The following is a 17,571-nucleotide window of genomic DNA, read 5'->3' on the forward strand; positions in this document are numbered from 1 at the left end:
TGCTGCTCTTTTCTCATCCCCCATCCTATGTGTGGTTGAATTTGCTCCTCGCCATGTCTTCTCACAAGACTTTCAGGATCAAGCGATTCCTGGCCAAGAAACAAAAGCAGAATCGTCCCATTCCCCAATGGATTCGAATGAAAACTGGTAATCAAATCAGGTACAACTCCAAGAGAAGACATTAGAGAAGAACCAAGCTGGGTCTATAAGGAGCTTCACATATGAAGTGACACACATGTATGCTATCAAGGTCAATTGCATCTTACTATATCAGGACATCACTAGTGTCTGGAACAGCTGCCTGGGTTTATGGGAGAAATGGAATGGCTCTCTCCTCTTTTTTTGATCTTTCCTCACCACTGTTCACCGTGTAACTCAGAAATAAATATGAAACCTTTTGTTGGAAAAAAGCAAAAAAGAATCCTCCTGCCAATGCAGGGGACATGGCTTCGATCCCTGGTCCGGGAAGATTCCACATGTCGCGGAGCTACTAAGCCTGTGCACCACAACTACTGAGCCTGCGCTCTAGAGCCCGCGAGCCATAGCTACTGAGCCTGCATGCCACAACTACTGAAGCCCACATGCCTAAAGCTCGTGCTCCACAACAAAGAGAAACCAACCGTAATGAGAAGCCCGCACACTGCAACAAAGAGTAGCCCCCGCTCACCCCAACTAGAGAAAGCCCGTGCCCAGCAACAAAGTCCCAACGCAGCCAAAAATTAATTAATTAATTAATTAATAACCAATAAAAAGGCAAATGTAACCCCTATCCCTCAGAAGGCTCCCACTGTTGTTTTTTTTTTAATGTATTCATTTATTTATTTTTGGGCCTTGTTCATGAGGTAGAAGTCTGGGAACCACTTCAGTGTCACACGCTTACTTCTTCCCTTAGGATAAATTCTTAGTAGACGTAATTGCTGGGTCAAAATGCCAGTATCCCCCTCAGGACTTCTGCTGAAAATTGCTATTTGCCTACCCCACTCTAAGAGTGAGACACTCTCACCCTCAGGGGACACAAAGACAGGTCCAAAGTAGACACTGCTCTGGCTCCCATACCAAGCCACATCCAACATTATACTATGTCAATAACCACTACTGCATATTGAGAGCAGTGTATTGGATTTTGCCTCAAACAATAGGTACTATGACCATTTCCATTCTTTACATGAGGAAACCAAGGCTTCAGTGACTTTGTTACTCTTGGTCACAGAGTTACTAGGTTACAGAGCACAGGACTCAAAACCAGCCCCGACCAACACCGACGCCCTGCTCTCGGCCACTGGGCTCAACTGCCTCCCAACAACTCTTATTTTCTATTTGTTTCAATCCTCACAAAGTAATAATACCTTATCCTCAAAGAATGCTAACCACTTTATCTTCTCGCCACAACCTTGAGATACTCAATGTTTATTACCATCTTACAACTGAAGAAATTTGCCAGACACAACATTAAATGTGAATGTAAATATACATATAGCTATAGAGTCTAAAAATATATATCTTGGGACTTCCCTGGCCATCCAGTGGTTAAGACTCTGCACTTCCAGTGCAGGGGACGTGGGTTCGATCCCTGGTCAGGGAACTAGATCCCACAAGCCATGCGGCACGACCAAAAAATGTGTGTGTGTGTGTGTATCTCACAAGCACCCTTTCTCAGAAAGTTACTGAAGCATGAGCTCCACCAAATGAGGGGGTAAGCACACAGGTGGGCAATAAAGGGAAGTCCCAGGAACTGTCCATTCAACAAGCATGTATTGCACCTCCCCGCCGTGCCAAGCACTGTGGTAGACATTGGCAATTCATTGGTGAACAAAACACAAAAATCTCTGCGCTCGTGGCACTCTGATACCACCGGTGGGGGGCAGGGGGGGCAGCAAGCATAATAAATAAGCACATCTTATGGGATGTTGGAAGGTAATAAGTACTGTGGGGAAGAAAGAAAATCAGGTAAGTGGGGCACAGGAGTGCCCAGGGAGAAGGTGCAATTGAAATGGGTAATGGGGAGAAATCCAAGATTCCTCAGACCCAAGGGAAGCAAGCAGGCTTCAGAAGCTCCCCCAAAATACTGAAAATGATAGACTCTATGATAGGTTTCACCACATTAAAAAATTGAATTAAGAAGCTGACAGACAGGGCTTCCCTGGTGGTGCAGTGGTTGAGAGTCCGCCTGCCGATGTAGGCGACACGGGTTCGTGCCCCGGTCCGGTAAGATTCCACGTGCCGCGGAGCGGCTGGGCCCGTGAGCCATGGCCGCTGAGCCTGCGCGTCCGGAGCCTGTGCTCCGCAACAGGAGAGGCCACAACAGTGAGAGGCCCGCGTACCACACACACACAAAAAAGCTGACAGACAGATGAGAATAACTTCAGAAAAACAGCCACACCAAAAACGAAGCACACGGAACTTCCCTGGTGGCGCAGTGGTTAAGAATCTGCCTGCTAATGCAGGGGACACGGGTTCGAGCCCTGGTCTGGGAGGATCCCACACGCCGCGGAGCAGCTGGCCCCGTGAGCCACAATTACTGAGCCTGCGCGTCTGGAGCCTGTGCTCCCCAACAAGAGAGGCCGATAGTGAGAGGCCCGCGCACCGCGATGAAGAGCAGCCCCTGCTTGCCACAACTAGAGAAAGCCCTCGCACAGAAACGAAGACCCAACACAGCAAAAATAAATTAATTAATTAATAATAAAAAGAATAAGGTCTTTGAATGCAGAGAATGTGCTTTAAAAAAAAAAAAAAGAATCTGCCTGCCAGTGCAGGGGACATGGGTTCAATCCATAGCGCGGGAAGATCCCACATGCCGCAGAGCAACTAAGCCCGTGCACCACAACTACTGAAGCCCAAGAGCCTAGAGCCAGTACTCTGCAATAAGAGAAGCCACCGCAGTGAGAAGCCCGTGCACCACAACAAAGAGTAGCCCCCGCTCACCACAACTAGAGAAAGCCCACGCACAGCACCGAAGACCCAACAGAGCCAAAAATAAATAAATAAATATTAAAATGAAAAAAGAATAAAGAAAGCACAATCGCAGTTCACGAGGGAGCTCACTCATCTCAGCACCGAGTGATAATTACAGGCATAACACAGATGCACTGATTCAACCGGTAATTACTATACTCCACCCTGGCAGGACCCGGAGAGAAAGTGGGGTATGAGAGAGCTGAATTCTCAACTATTTTAACAGAAAGGCAATAGATAATGGCTACAAGTGATAAAGCAAATCATAAAGTACAAAGATATTATTTAGAAAGATGGACAGAAATGATAGGAAGAACACTTAAACCAGCGGTAAGTGGGCTGTGAGTAGGGAGCTATGTGGCGGGGGCTGCTGTTTTTCATTACAAGCCTTTCTAGGGCTGTTTGGCCTCTTAAACATTGATGCAAATAATGATTAATAAATTGGTATATCTTCTTCATGGAAATTCTAAGCAGCTCTCACTTGCGAATGTAAAGCTGTGTGAGGATGTCTATGACCACATGGCTTTAGTAAGGAGCAAAAAACATAAAAGAAAAACAACCAAAATATTTACCAAGAGAGTGGTAAAGTAAATTAGGTACATTCCTCCTGAATTCTCTGCAGCTGCTGAAAAGCACGGGGCAAAGCTCTAACAGAAAAAGAGTAAGGACAGAGAAGCAAGTTGCAGAATATGAACTGAAGTCTTAGCTTTTTTTAAATTAGAGTCTATGACACCAAAGCATGGCCTATGGAGATCTTGAGTTATGCAAGGAAAAACAGGGAGGTGAACAAAACTTGAGGAAAACGTCCGTGGTCAACACTAGAGCCTGCTGGAGAGCAGGTGGAGGGGATCACACACAGCCAGCTTCAGGGAAAGGGGTGAGGGGAGAGGGGGAGGCCACAGCCCTGAAGAAGTCAGCCGAGCAGGCAGCAGGGGCAGGGCAGGGAGGGACAGCTGAAAGAAGAACGAAGGACAATTCTCAGTCTTCACGGGGCCGAAAGGCAGCCAGCGTGCAAAGCCCAAGTCACGCCAGGCCACTCCTCTCACCTTGCGAGAGGTAGGGCACCCCCTCCATGGGCTGGGTTTGGCTGCCCATCCCAGGAGAGTGGGCAGGAAGGGAGATGGACTCACCTGGCCCAGCACAGTTCACTGGCACCCCAGCTGGAGAAAGGAGAGGGACAGTCCACGGCTCTGATCTGTCCCTTCCCTGCCCAGAGCCTCTATCCCTGGCTGGCTTGAGAGTGACCTCAGGCCAAGAGTGCAATGGCTTGGCCTGATGTTGTGAGGTCATGTTCTGCCCAGGGAGGGGCAGGAGGATGACTGTAACCATCCTGGGAGGGGGCTGGGAGGCTGCTTTAAGCACATGGCCCATGTGTGTGGAGCACTGGTTGCAAACCAGGCCCTGTGCTTGCAGTTGGCCTGTGCTGTTTCCTATGTTTCACTCACTTCTATAACCCTCGTGGCGCAAGGGAGGAAACTGGGGTTCAGAGGCTACAGAACCTGCCTAACATCACACAGCTAGTGTTAATTATCTAGTACTGTGCAACAAATGATCTCAAAACTTAGAGGCATAAATCAGCACACATTGATGATCTCATGGTTCCTGTGGATAAGGAATATGGGAGCAGTTTGGCTAGATGGTCCTGTCTCAGGGTCTCTCATGAGGTTGTGGGCAAGTTGTCAGCTCAGGCTGTCATTGAAAGGCTCGACTGAGGCTGGAGGATCCACTTCCAAGATGGCCCATTCACCCAGCTGTTGCTGGAAGCCTCAGTTCCTCATCATGGGGGCTCCTCCACAGGGCTGTCTGTCTTCATGCCACAGCAGCTGGCTTTCCCCAGAGTGAATGAGTCTAGAGAACACCCAAGATTGAAGCTGCAGTGACTTTTATAACTAAATCTCAGAAGCGACATAGCATCACTTCTGACACGGTCTGTGGGTCACAGGGTACCCCTGGTACCATGTGGGAGGAACTGCAGGAGAGTGTGAGTTCCAGGAGGTGGGATCACTGGGGGCCATCTTCAAGGCTGGCCACCACAGGTGGTCAAGGGCAGAGCCAGGACTCCAATCCTGCTAGGACGCAGGGAGAGACAAGGTGAGAGAAGCGGGCCAGGCCCGCACCCCCGGAGGTTTAGTGAGCCCAGGAAGAAAGTGCTCTACCTGGAAAAGGGGAGGCAGGGGGACCAGTTAGGATGCATCCAGTTAGGGAGAGACACCGGGACTCTCAAAAGATAATGGGGGGGACCTCCCTGGTGACGCAGTGGTTAAGAATCCACCTGCCAATGCAGGAGACATGGGTTCGATGCCTGGTCCAGGAAGATCCCCTATGTTGTGGAGCAACCAAGCCCATGTACCATAACTACTGAGCCTGAGTGCTGCAACTACTGAAGCCCACGTACCTAGAGCCCATGCTCCGCAACAAGAAGCCACCACAATGAGAAGCCTGCGCACCGCAAGGAAGCGTAGCCCCTGCTCGCTGCAACTAGAGAAAGCCCGCGTGCAGCAACGAAGACCCAACGCAACCAAAAAAAAAAAAAAAGATATTGGCATGGTCTCTGCCTCTGCCTACTAAGTCCCTGGTCACCATGCCTGAGGTTTGCTCGTGGCTGCCGGTGGATGGATGAAAGATGCCAAATTCAGTCAACAATTTCCAAGCCACCTGGGTAAATACCCTCCCATATGAATCATGCTATGTGAGGAAAAAACCTAGACTGAAAGTCTGGAAATGGAAAGTTGCATGAGGTCTCAGGCAAGTAAGCTTCCCTCTCTGAAACTCAGCTTCCCCAACTTTAAAATGGGCTGACTCCCCAAATTGGTCAAAATTCCAAAGACTGAAAACATCCAGTGTCGATAAGCATGTAGGGCAACTAGCACCTTCATACACTGATAGTAGTAATGTAGTGTCCCCTTTAGACCCAGGCAGTGGGGAGCCCTGGCCTAGGCCCTTCTCTCTAGAAGGTATGGTGGGGAGAATAACAGAATAACAGCGCCTCCAAAGATGCCCACATCCTAATCCCCCAACCTGTGAATATGTTATCTTATATGGAAAGGGGGAATTAGGTTGCTAGGGAGCTGACCTTAAAATCAGGAGTTTAGGGACTTCGCTGGTGGTCCAGTGGTTAAGAATCCGCCTTCCAATGCAGGGAATGCGGGTTCAATCCCTGGTCAGGGAACTGGGATCCCACATGCTGCAGGGCAACTAAGCCCACGCGCTGCAACGAAGAGCCCGCCGCAACAAAGATCGTGCGTGCAGCAACTAAGACGTGACACAGCCAAAAAATAAAATAAATAAATAAATTTTAAAAATCAGGGGATCATCCAGGTAGGGCCAATATAATCACAAGAGTCCTTTAAAGATGGAAGAGACACAAAGAGTCATGGTCAGAGTGATGTAATGTGAGAAACTGGACTGCCATTTCTGGTTTTGCTAATGGAAGGGGGTCATGAGCCAAGGAATGTCAGCAGCATGTACCAGCTGGAAAAGGTAAGAAAACAGATTCTCCCCTAGAGCTGCCGCAACCTTGATGTTAGCCCATTGAGGTTTATTTTTGACTCTGACCTTCAGAATTGTAAAATAATCAATTTATGTCTTTTTAAACCACTGAGTTTGTGGTAATTTGTTCCAGCAGCACTAAGAAACTAATACAGAAGACCCTTCTGTGGCCCTCCTGTGGCCACAGGATGGAGGAAGAACCCACAGGGCCCAAAGGAGTGCCCAGGCAGGGCCCCCTTCAGCCTTCTACATACACTTGAGCATCAGAATCCGCAGAGTTCCCTGTGCATCACTCCAGGGTCCATCCTCCCCAGGGCAGCTGGGGTGGGTGGGGAGGAACCCAGCTGGTCCATGGTGGGATCTGGTTATTAGGTCAAGGAACATCCATCTTAGAGGACACTGGGCACCTTGTTAAAACAGTGAGACAAATCCACGCATCCCCACCTGGGAAGCTCTCCACTTCACGTTGTTCAATTTAAAAAAATAGCGAATGGCAGAGCAGTATTAAAAGTGCATAGGACTTCCCTGGCGGCCCAGTGGTTAAGACTGCGATTCCACTGCAGAAGGCGTCGGTTTGATCCCTGATCAGGGAACTAAGATCCCACAAGCCGCAAAGCGGGCCAAAACAAAAACAAAACAGTGCAATCTCAGCTTGTAAAACAAAGACATAAATGTGGAAACAACTCCAGGGTCACGTTGTAAAGAACCACACCAAGCTGTTAACGGTGGGGGAGTGGGGCGCAGAGGGGCGTGGAAAAGAGGGTTGTGGTGCAGGGGGTTCCACAGGCAGGCGATGGAACGGAGAGGGAACAGGCGCAGAGAGGCGGGGCCGGGCGGGTCTGGGCGCCGTGCCGCCCTTAAACTGGGTCAGAGGGCTCCGCGCACCCCTATTGCTCGGCGGAGGCGCGGCTCTCCGCAGGGCGGCCCAGATTGGCCGGAGCCAGAAGCCCGCCCACAGGAAGGAGCCCCGCACAGGGCGAGCGAGTCAGCGGGTGCCGCACCCCTTCCCGGACCTGCAGGTCCTCTTAGCCCCGGCGCGCGCGGCGTAGCGGGTTGGACCAGGTTCATTGTGGACGACCCGCCGGCCTCTCGGGCACAGCCCGGTTCGGCGTGGCCCGTAAGTCGGTCCCCAACCCCCAAGCGGACTTCTCTGGCCGGGACCACCCGGAACCCCTGCGCGAATCCGCGTGCGACCCCGAGCGCATTAATGGCCCACCACGGTGCCCGGTGAGCTCGGGGCCTAGGAGACCCGTCATCCCGATGACAAGCCCGAGGCTTCGGGAGGGACCCCTCAGCGCCGAGACTCCAACTCGAACCGCAGGCGCTTGGCACAGTCCCGAAGCGTCCAGTGGAAGCCTCGCAGCGCCCAGGCTCGGCAGCCAGGTGTCCCCCGCCCCCACCCAGGGGAGTCGCGACGCGGCGGCCACGTGGGCCGAGCACCTCCCTGCAGAGCCTCTCTTACCAAACGCTGGGCCCTCGAGTCCTCCCACCCACACCCAAACAAGCCACGAAGGAGAAGCTGGGAGCCCCCAGGTCACCTCCCCGGATCCCACTCAGCTTCTCCAAATAGTGAAAGTCGCCCGCACCCACCAGTGACTCAGGCACACACCTGGTGTCACCTCCCCCGCCCCCCCAGCCCACACCCACACCAGAGCAAGCCTGTCCCCGTACTTCGTCTCTGGCCCCACTGCCACCCGACAGCCAGTCCCTCGGGGTCTCCTTGTTACCCCCACGCCCCCAGCAACCAGAAGGAGCACTTAAAATGCCAGGGCATCCTTGTGTTTAAAACCCAGCAGCCTCAAAACTCAGAACCAAAGCGAGGGAGGTGGGTGCGGGGCTGGGGGAGGTGGGGTGGGAGTGAGAGTGTCCTTGGTGCAGTTCCCCTTTGGGGAGATCTAGAGATGATGATGGTGATGGTTGCACAACAATGTGAATGTACTTAATGCCACTGATCTTTGCACTTAAAAATGGTTAAAATGGTGAATGTTACGTATATTTTACAAAACAAACAAGCTCCAGCGGCTGCCCCCACACCCCAAATAAAATCCAAACTCCCAGGCCAACTGCAAAGCCCAGCTCCCCACGCTGTGGTTCCACTTCAGCCCCCAGGTCACCTCCTCCTCCAGCCCTAGCAGCCATCTGTGTTCCATCAACACACTAAGCCTGTGCACTGCGCCTTTGTGGGGCAGTTCCCTTCGCTTCCAGCCCAGCATTCGCTCCCACTCTCCCTGGTGTCACTCTTGCTGACCACCATCTCAACTAGCCCCTCTTGTGATTCTCCACCCAGAGAGGCAGCATGGTAGCAGGGTTAACAGAGGCCCGGCAGCTAGGCAGGCCAGGCCACGTCCCCACCCCCATGCTCACCAGCTCTGGGACTTGGTGCCCCCGTTTCCCCAGCTGAGAAATGAGGATGACAAACAGGAACCCCCTTTGGATTGTGGACAGAAGGAAGGAGTACTAGTACATGCTAGAGCACTAGGAGGCCTGGCACTGGTGGGTACTGTAAAGGCTCCTCCCTATTGGGCTCCTGCAGGTGGCCCCCACCCCAGACCATCCCTCAGGCCTGCATCATGTGGTTGTTCTTCCCAGCCTATTCACCATCAAACACAGCTGGGACCTGCAACCGTTTTTGCCACCTTGGGCCTGGAGACACTTCCTTTAGTGGCTCTGAGGCAGAGGCCTCAGGAGGGGCAGTGGCCCGGCCACGTACAATGGTGCCCCATGACCTCCTGCACCAAGGGCTGCTCCCGTATGAAAGGGGGAGAGAGGTGCCCACGCCGGGACCCAAATGGGGGGAAGTCAAGACAACAACCCCAGACCTGGGGCTCACCAACGCCTGTGTCGTGGCTGTCCTCAGAGCCAGCAAGGCCCCCTACAGCCCACCTGCCTTGCCTCAAAGCTGTCCTACTGGGCTTCCCTGGTGGTGCAGTGGTTAAGAATCTACCTGCCAATGCAGGGGACACGGGTTCGAGCCCTAGTCCAGGAAGATCCCACATGCCATGGAGCAACTAAGCCCGTGCGCCACAACTACTGAGCCTGCGCTCTAGACCCTGAGAGCCACAACTACTGAGCCCACGTGCCTAGAGCCCGTGCTCCACAACAACAGAAGCCACAGCAGTGAGAAGCCCGCGCACTGCAAAGAAGAGTAACCCCAACTCGCCGCAAGTAGAGAAAAGCCTGCGTGCAGCAACAAAGACCCAGTGCAGCCAAAAATAAAATAAACAAAATTAATTAATTAAAATGCAGAGATTAAAAAAAGAAGCTGTCCTACCCAGGGAGCCCAAGGGCCTGTGCTCCCAATGTGGGGGGGCTGTTGCCAAGGCTGAGAGGACACCAGAGGCTGCAGCATGACACTAATGGACAAACACAGTGGCAGGGTGCAGGATACACACCGAGGACCCCCGAGCTGCCCACCAGCACCAGGCAGGGTCACCCACAGCTGTGTAAACACCAGGGCACAAGCGGATCATTTTACCCACTAAGGAGTTGGGTCTGGAGGTAGAGCTGTTCAGAAATGAAGCCAAAAGAAATGGAGCCTCGATTATCCTGAGGGCTCAAGGCAGTGGGAACTCTGGTTGGGCAAGTTGACCGGGGTCAGCCCAGGGGCCCCAAGGCCAGTGCAGATTCCTCTTGAAGGTCGGAGAGGAGTGCCCAGTGCCGTGTCCAGGTCCAGCGCTGTGGCCTTGGGCCTCCACCTGGCCCACGCAACTCAGGGGTGCAGAGAACTACCCACAGGACACCCGCACACACCAGCCTCCCAAACCCTTTGCAGTGCCCACCCGAGGCCCCTCCTGTCTTTGGCTTCTCCCAGCCTGTTCCCTAACTTGTCTCCATGACCATTGATCCATTCTTTCCTGTTAAACATTCCAAAGTGCACCTACCCTTTAGCTCAGCCCCACAGGCAAACTGCTGAAGCCACACAATCACTCCCCAAGCCCCTTCCTGCCGGCTTTCCAGCCTGTAGTCCACGGCTTCCCCCTCCTGCCGGCTTTCCAGCCTGTAGTCCACGGCTTCCCCCTCCTGCCCTCCATTCATTTTCAGCTAGCTCATCTGCCTGTGGGTCTGCAGGCCTCAGACACATCTGTCTAACAGAGAGGGGACCTGCTGCCCCCACCGGGCCCCATAAACTCCACGGGCAGGGTGGAGCTGGAATCCAGCCACTCCCAACCCTGAGCCACAAACACCAGCCCCAATCACCACCACCAACAGCCACCAAGGTGAGGAAAGAAACAGCAAAAGCCCCGCTTTGAAGTAAAAAACTCAGAGACCAGGCGAGTCCCGACAGGGCACATGTTTATCCAAGCCAGCCGCCTCCGGGCCGAGAACCCCACCACTCTCTGGAGACCAGTTCCTCGATGGCCCAGCCGACGGTGTCCAGCTGGGGCTAGGCATCCCCTCCAGCGGCGGTCCTCAGTCACTGCCTGGCTTCTTCCGCCTGCCACACCAGCTCGCCCGAGATGTAGGTGGCCCGGACATGGAGAGAGTCGTCGAGCACCACAAAGTCTGGGTCAGAGGTGGGTGGTGAAAAGCAGGCAGGGGCAGGGCCGCCACCGTCCCCACCCCAAGGCCCGGGTGCGGGAAACCAAGGCCTGACACACGACTTGTGCAGGACATCCCGGCCCAGCACAGACTGAAGCCCCAGAAGCAAGACTCCGGGCAGCAGAGAACAGCCAACAATGCTCCCGCAGACCCTTGCCTGGCCCATCTCAGATGCCAGAAGGCCTGGCCTGCCGGATGGGAAAGGGGGGCTGGACCGAGGCCACTGGCCAGGCAAAGCCACCTAGGCGAGGGGAAGAGCCCACCTCCTGCCCACTTGCCTCCCTGGCCCTGTCCCAGGCCTCCCAGGAACTCCCAGGCTGCCCCTCATTGGGCGCTGACCTGCATCAGCCCCGAAGTCCAGGGTCCCCTTGTGCTTCTCCAGGCCCAGCAGCTGTGCAGGGTGCAGGGACGCAGCCTCCAGGGCAGACTCCATGCTGCAGCCTGCTTAGGGAGCACAAATGGGTGACTACCCCCAACCTCTGGCTGGCTCTGCCATTTGACTTCAGGGCAGGCAGGGCTGGGGGTGGGGGCGCAGCGGCAGAACGCCGAGTCCTGGGTGGCCTCATGATGCCTGGGGTCCTGCTTTCTGGAGGGGTGCTCTCCTTGGAAGCCAAGGGGAGGGGCCTGCAGACATTTGGGTCTAGAGCATTTTGTCAGTGAGGTCCCTGCAGGGCTGGGATGTGTGAGTGGCAGGAAGAGGGTACCCAGCAGGGTTCCCCCCACAGCCCCAGAGCTCCAAATCCTAAGGTCACACCCCAGGACTCCACAGCAGGGTGATGAGGCCCTCCCCTCCCCCCAACCTGAGGATACTGCTGGGTACCCCAATTCTCTCCATCCCCTGCTTCACCCCCCAAGCCAGGCCACAGCTGTCTGTGCCTCCCAATTCGTCTCCCTGCGGCTCCAAACAGCACCTTGGACCACGGTGCCCCCCACCCCCGGCCCCCTGCATGACATCCCAGCCCCAAGGCACTGCCAAGAGCCCCATAGGGCCTGGCCCACCACAGCCTCTGCCAGACACACCCTCCTCACCTTCCCAAAAGAACATGCCAACCCCATTGAGAGGCCCCCGAGCAGCCCGACCCTGGAGGCTGGAGTGCTGCCCCCACCCCGCCGCCCTCCACAGCTCTGCACCTGCCAATCCTGCAGTCCCACAGGCCCCAGGCCAAGGCCCTGCCCTCGGGTGCCGTGGCTTCAGTGCCTGTCACTGTGGGTTCCAGCCATCCGCTTGCTCGCAGCCCTCTCCCTCTGCCATGAGCTCCTGCAGGCAGGACCTTGGCCACATTCCTAGTGCCCATCCCCTGGGGACCCCACCAGACACAGACAGGCCTTGGTGGTCCCCACTCTCCCCTCCAGCTACTCCCAGATGTAGCCTCTGCCCCAGCACACACTCACATACACACACGCAGCACACGCACCCCGGCCTCACTAACCTGTGGCCTGCAGGAAATGCCGGACGCAGGTATCCATTGGGGCTATGCTGCCACTCAGTGTGTTGGTGCCTTGAGAGCAGAAAGGGCAGGTTCTGGGGAGGCCAAGGGCACCAGGCACATTGGGCCACCTGAGGGCCCAGTGGGTCTGCAGGGGACACCCAGGTTCTTATATCCCACCAGAGGAGCTGAGAGGCTATCCTCACTCCGGCAGTCTTCGGGACAGGGGTTACTCACCTGCCACGTAGGCTGTCAGGCCATCCACCTCCACCTCCTGCTGCCCCAGTGTGTGACGGCCATTGCCCAAGCCCAGGGCAGGGACAGCATCAGTGACCAGCACCAGCCCTGCAAGGGGAAGGGGCCTAAGGAGCTGCCCGGCCTGGTCTTCCCACCGGCTCCCGCCCTGTATGGCCGCTCACCCTCGGGGTGGGCCCGGTGGGCGATGCGCAGGGCGGCAGGGTTGGTGTGTATGCCGTCAGCAATCATCCCGTAGAAGATGTGGCGGCCCAGGGGCAGCCGATCACTGGTCAGGAGCCCCACGATGCCTGGGTCACGGTGGTGGAACTGGGCAGGGGCAGGCGGGGGGCGCTGAGCAACAGCAGGACCCCTGCACCCTCCCACCAGGACCTGGGGTGGCACTCACAGGCAGCATGGCGTTGAAGAGGTGGGTGATGAAGGTGGCCCCACTCTGCACGGCTTCTTCCGCGGTGCCCAGGTCAGCTACTGAGTGCCCTGCGGGGACCCAGACTCAGACTCTACACCCAGCCCAGAACCCCGGGTGGGCCGGCCCCCAAGGTGATGACACACCCCCTTACCTAGGGACACACAGATGCCGAGGGCCGTCAATGCCCGGATCACATCGTGGCTGCGGCCCAACTCGGGGGCCAGTGTCACGATGCGGACATTGTCCAGGCCCCCGTAGGTGGCCAGCAAGTCTTGGAAAGCGTTGGCCTCAAAGGAACGCAGGTGGGCCTCGGGGTGTGCGCCCCGCTTCTCGCGGCTGATGAATGGGCCCTCCAGGTGCACCCCTGGGGGGAGGGGAGGGGATGGTTCCAGCAGGCCCCCTGCCCTGCAGCCCCTACCCTGGCCCCTCTTGCCTGCCCGCCCTCCCTCCCCAGTTGGGCATCTGGAAGGCAAGGGGCTGCCAACAGGTCCCCAAGGAGCCTCCCAGGGTAGGGGTGGGGAGAGGGGTCAGCCACTCACCAAGGACCCCTGCCCCATGGGGACCACCACTCTTCACGGGGATCTGAGGAAGGACCTGGGGGGAACCAGCTGTTAAAGCCCTGCCCCCCATGGCCCAGCACCCAGAGGTCACAGCCCAATCAAGGTCAGAGGTCAGAGTTCAGAGCCCAGCCCCTGCTGGCCTTCCCTCAGGTATTAGAAGATGGTCGAAGGCCCCAACCACGGGAAAGCACAGCACATCAAGAAATGACAGGTGGGCTTCCCTGGTGGTGCAGTGGTTGAGAGTCCACCTGCCGATGCAGGGGACACGGGTTGGTGCCCCGGTCTGGGAAGATCCCACATGCCGCAGAGCGGCTGGGCCTATGAGCCATGGCCGCTGAGCCTGCGCATCCGGAGCCTGTGCTCCGTAACTGGAGAGGCCGCAACAGTGAGAGGCCCGCGTACCACACACACAAAAAAAAGAAATGACAGGTGCCCAAGGATGTAAGCCTGCCCTGAGAGGACCTAGAAGCGGGGAGACAGCTCCCAAGCAGGGGGCAGGCACATGGCACCAAGGCCCTCAAGGTGGGCCCGTCAGTCAGCAGCTAGGACACAGCGGGCTGTGCACCAAAGGGTCTGGACCCAGACAGGATGACCAGCCTGGCCTCGCTGAGCTGCAGGCCCAGGAAGCAGGGCTGGCGCAGGAGGAGGGCACGCAGTCCAGGCAGAGCAAGGGGCAGAAGCAGGGCTTGGTGGCCGGAGAGCTCAGGCACCGATGGCGCAGCCACACTGTGCCCGGATCTGGACACCAGGGGCAAAGTCACTTGTGTGACTCTCTGGGGAGAATGGGGGGCTGGAAGGGCAGGAGATGGGCCTCAAAGGGCTAACAGAAAGCTAACTCTTATCTTTCCTGGTGGAAAGCAACATTTACGCTGCCCTAAACCAAAAAGTTGAGCAAGGGTACTAGCACATTTTCTAGAGATATGGGGGCAAATTCCAAGGGTCAGCTGAGTTGAAAGTGATTACCTCTAGGTGGGAACTGGTGGGAACAAAGAGCTGCTGTTTTTCCTAACAAGCTGTGTGATACACGTAAGTTCACTAAAGGGTTAAAAAATTAAAATTAAAAAAATAATGGCTGAGTTTTTCTAGAATAGAAGTTTAAAAAGGAATGCTAAAAAGCACTGAGTAGACAGAACAGTCTGGAGATGAAGGGAATGAGGCACGTTCAAGGCAGGAAAGCAGTGGAAAAGGTGAAAGTGTAGAGGGCATGTGGGGCCTGAGGAAAGGACCTGGCTGCCACCCTGAGGAGGTGCCTGATGTTGACTCAGCAGACAATGGACCTGAAGCAGAGAACAACGCGCTCAGACCCTCCTCCTGGAAGGGTAGGAAAGGGCAAGACTGGAGGAGGAGACCCCAGAAAAAGAGCAGGTCATCTCAGTGGACCTGAAGAACTTCTGACAAAGTAGCAATCCGTTTCCGCCCACTGTGAAACGGCCCTGGAGGGAGGTGGGGCAGAACGAAGGGAGGGGTGTGTGTGGGGACATCCAAGTGAACAGTTCTCTGGTTTCTAACGCGATACTGGTATCAAAGTTTTCATATTCAAAGCCCTCCACGATTTCCACCATAAATCAGTTTACTCTATGTCTCCCAAGGCTTTCATCCTGTAAGCATTTATGAAGAGTGACAGGAAGAAAACATAAGACAGAAGCCCTACTGGCCCAAAATTCCTTCCCCTATGGAAGAAGCCCCACAGTTCATATCATGATGCTCGAAGGTACTGCTTGAAATCAGGGGCAGCGGGTGACAGCACGGCATGGGCAGTGCGCAGCAGAGGAGCTACACAGGACGGACAGAGAGAGGCAGAGGCCTTCCAGGTGGAGAGCTTGTGGGCAGAAGAGGGAGCTGCCTCGAATGGCTGAAATGCAGGTGGGGGAGGAATGCTCAGGAGGGTTGGTCCACCCTGCAGGAGGTTGGGGGAAACATGAGTGTTGTGCGGAGCCTGACACCTGGGAAAGGCCACTCTGGCAGGACCCAGGGCTGGGAGAGCAGTTGGGAGACTGGGTTAAGAGTCACTAAGCCTCACTGTTGGGGACCAGGAGAGGGGAGGAGAAAGAAGTGGGGGCAAGAGGGTAGGCATGTTCCTGGATCCTGGGCAGGGAAATTACAGCCTGATGACTGAGAGAGAAAACACAGAACTAGGGGCCAGTTTGCAGCAGGAAAACGAGATTGGTTTTTGACATCTGACTCTGTCGTGGGAGACTCGGGGAAATTTCCGGAAAGATGTCCATAGCTGACATTTACCAAGGGCATACTATGAACCAGCATAGTGCTGAGCGCCCAACCCTAAGAGATGGATACCGCTATTATTCTTACATAAGGTTTGAAAAAACTGAGGTTCAGAAACAAATAACGTTGTCCCGAGTCTCCCAGACAATACACGAAGTCAGGGGGCCGGGACCGAACCCGGGTCCACAGCCAACCTCCCCTAGCTCCAGGCTCTGAGTCTGCGTGCACACACCCAGGAGGGGACCCCACAGCAGGCAACACAATCCGGGATCCTGGGATGGATCCTGTTCTGGAGAAAAACTACAAAACTAGAACATAAAAGGTAGACTAAAAGGTAACCATGTTAATTCCGCAAACTCAAGAATTCCATGGTACTCGAGTAAACGAATACCCATGCTTTTAAGAAAGGGGTAAATACTGAGGAGCAAACACGTATGTTGTGTGCCAGCTACAATTCAGAAATTCAGAGAAGCAGAACAATATACAGAGAAAACAAGATCGAATAACATAATGTGGCAAAGAACTTGCGTACAAAGTAAGAGCGGGAGAACCTGCGTACAAAGTAAAACTTAAAGGAAAAATGGACCCTGGACAACTGAATCCCCAGACTTGGAGATAAGAAAGAAGTGGAACAGTGTGGTGGTGCATGCGGGAGCAGCAGAGGAAGCCTGGGGCAGGCGACGGAGCTTCTTTCTGGAGAGCTGTCCACTGGCACCGCATTACCACAGATCGGTGGTGGGGCATGAGCAACTAAGGACGTGGCAATCACAGGGTCCCCAGCAGCCTTAGTCAAGGAGGTGCCTGGAGGCGGCCAGACTGCAGGGTGGGGAGGGAGTATGGCAGGTGGCTGAGGCAGCGAATGCGGAAGCCCATGGGGACAGTCAGACCCGCAGTGGCACACCAGGCGGAGGAACACCTGGATGAGAAAGCCCAGGAGAGGGGACCCCCAGGCCCGGGTGGAGGGATGCCAGCAGGTGAGGCCAGACTCAAGGGCCAAGGGGTGTTCGTGAGGGAAAGAGATCAGATTTGAAAATTAAGAGGCTGGGTGTTCCTGGGGCCTCCTTCGCTTGAGGCCAGGAGTCTGACCTCACCTTGCGATAAACCTCCGGTGGCGAGGTGACCAACGTGGGACAGAAGGAGGTGACTCCATGCGGCAGGATCCTCCGGGCCACCAGGGCGACTCCCGAACCCACATCCTCCGTGGCCTGAGAGAAGTCAACGCCAAACCCACCTGCGGTACCGACAAGAGAAGATCACACGGTGCTCAGAGCTCCTCCTCTGGGTCCCTACCCCGCGGGCTCCGGACCACACCGTTGATCTGCACATCGATGAAGCCGGGCGCTAGGATGCAGCCCCCGCAGTCCCTCTGCTCGTCAGCCACGCGCCGCTCCTCAAAGAACAGCTTCTCCGGGTCCAGAATGCGGCCCCCGCGCACCCACAGATCCTCCCTGCGCACAGAGCGGGGCGGAGGTTCGCATCACCGGCCCCGGAGCCCACCAGGGCAGCCCCGGCCCCGGCCCGCGCCCACCTGAGCAGCGCCCGGCCCCGCAGGATGCGACAGTTGGTGAACTGGATCACCGGGGGCCGCGCCGCGCCCTGCCCGCCGCGCATCCTGAGCCCAACCAAGCGGGAGGCGCCGGATTCCGCGCCGAGTTCCGGCCTAGAGCTTGGCCGGGCTCACGTGACCCTCAGCTGAGGCGCGCCCACGTGATCCGGG

General features: G+C 55.7%; 2 protein-coding genes across 3 annotated transcripts; one reads left to right on the plus strand and one right to left on the minus strand.

Moving 5' to 3' along the window:
* Positions 1-22: 22 nt before the first annotated feature.
* Positions 23-207, plus strand: LOC309816686 (large ribosomal subunit protein eL39-like). Its single transcript, XM_082644474.1, has one exon. The coding sequence runs from the start codon at positions 54-56 to the stop codon at positions 183-185; it is 132 nt and encodes a 43-aa protein (XP_082500600.1). The 5' UTR covers positions 23-53; the 3' UTR covers positions 186-207.
* Positions 208-10,717: 10,510 nt separating this feature from the next.
* On the minus strand, positions 10,718-17,532 carry AMDHD2 (amidohydrolase domain containing 2). Of its 2 annotated transcripts, none has more exons than XM_082644092.1 (11): positions 17,383-17,532; positions 17,166-17,302; positions 16,946-17,085; positions 13,611-13,665; positions 13,223-13,435; positions 13,051-13,139; positions 12,827-12,971; positions 12,645-12,752; positions 12,411-12,479; positions 11,320-11,421; positions 10,718-10,944 (listed from the first exon to the last, which is right to left on the minus strand). In XM_082644092.1, exons 1-11 carry the CDS (start codon positions 17,463-17,465, stop codon positions 10,856-10,858), a joined length of 1,230 nt encoding a protein of 409 aa, XP_082500218.1. In that variant the 5' UTR covers positions 17,466-17,532; the 3' UTR covers positions 10,718-10,855. The 2 variants fall into 2 exon arrangements, with proteins under 2 accessions (XP_082500218.1, XP_082500217.1); XM_082644091.1 differs by having other exon boundaries at positions 11,320-11,424.
* Positions 17,533-17,571: the final 39 nt, after the last annotated feature.

Source organism: Mesoplodon mirus, assembly GCF_964341445.2.
Source record: "Mesoplodon mirus genome assembly, chromosome: 15".
In the NCBI taxonomy this organism is placed as follows: Eukaryota; Metazoa; Chordata; class Mammalia; order Artiodactyla; family Ziphiidae; genus Mesoplodon; species Mesoplodon mirus.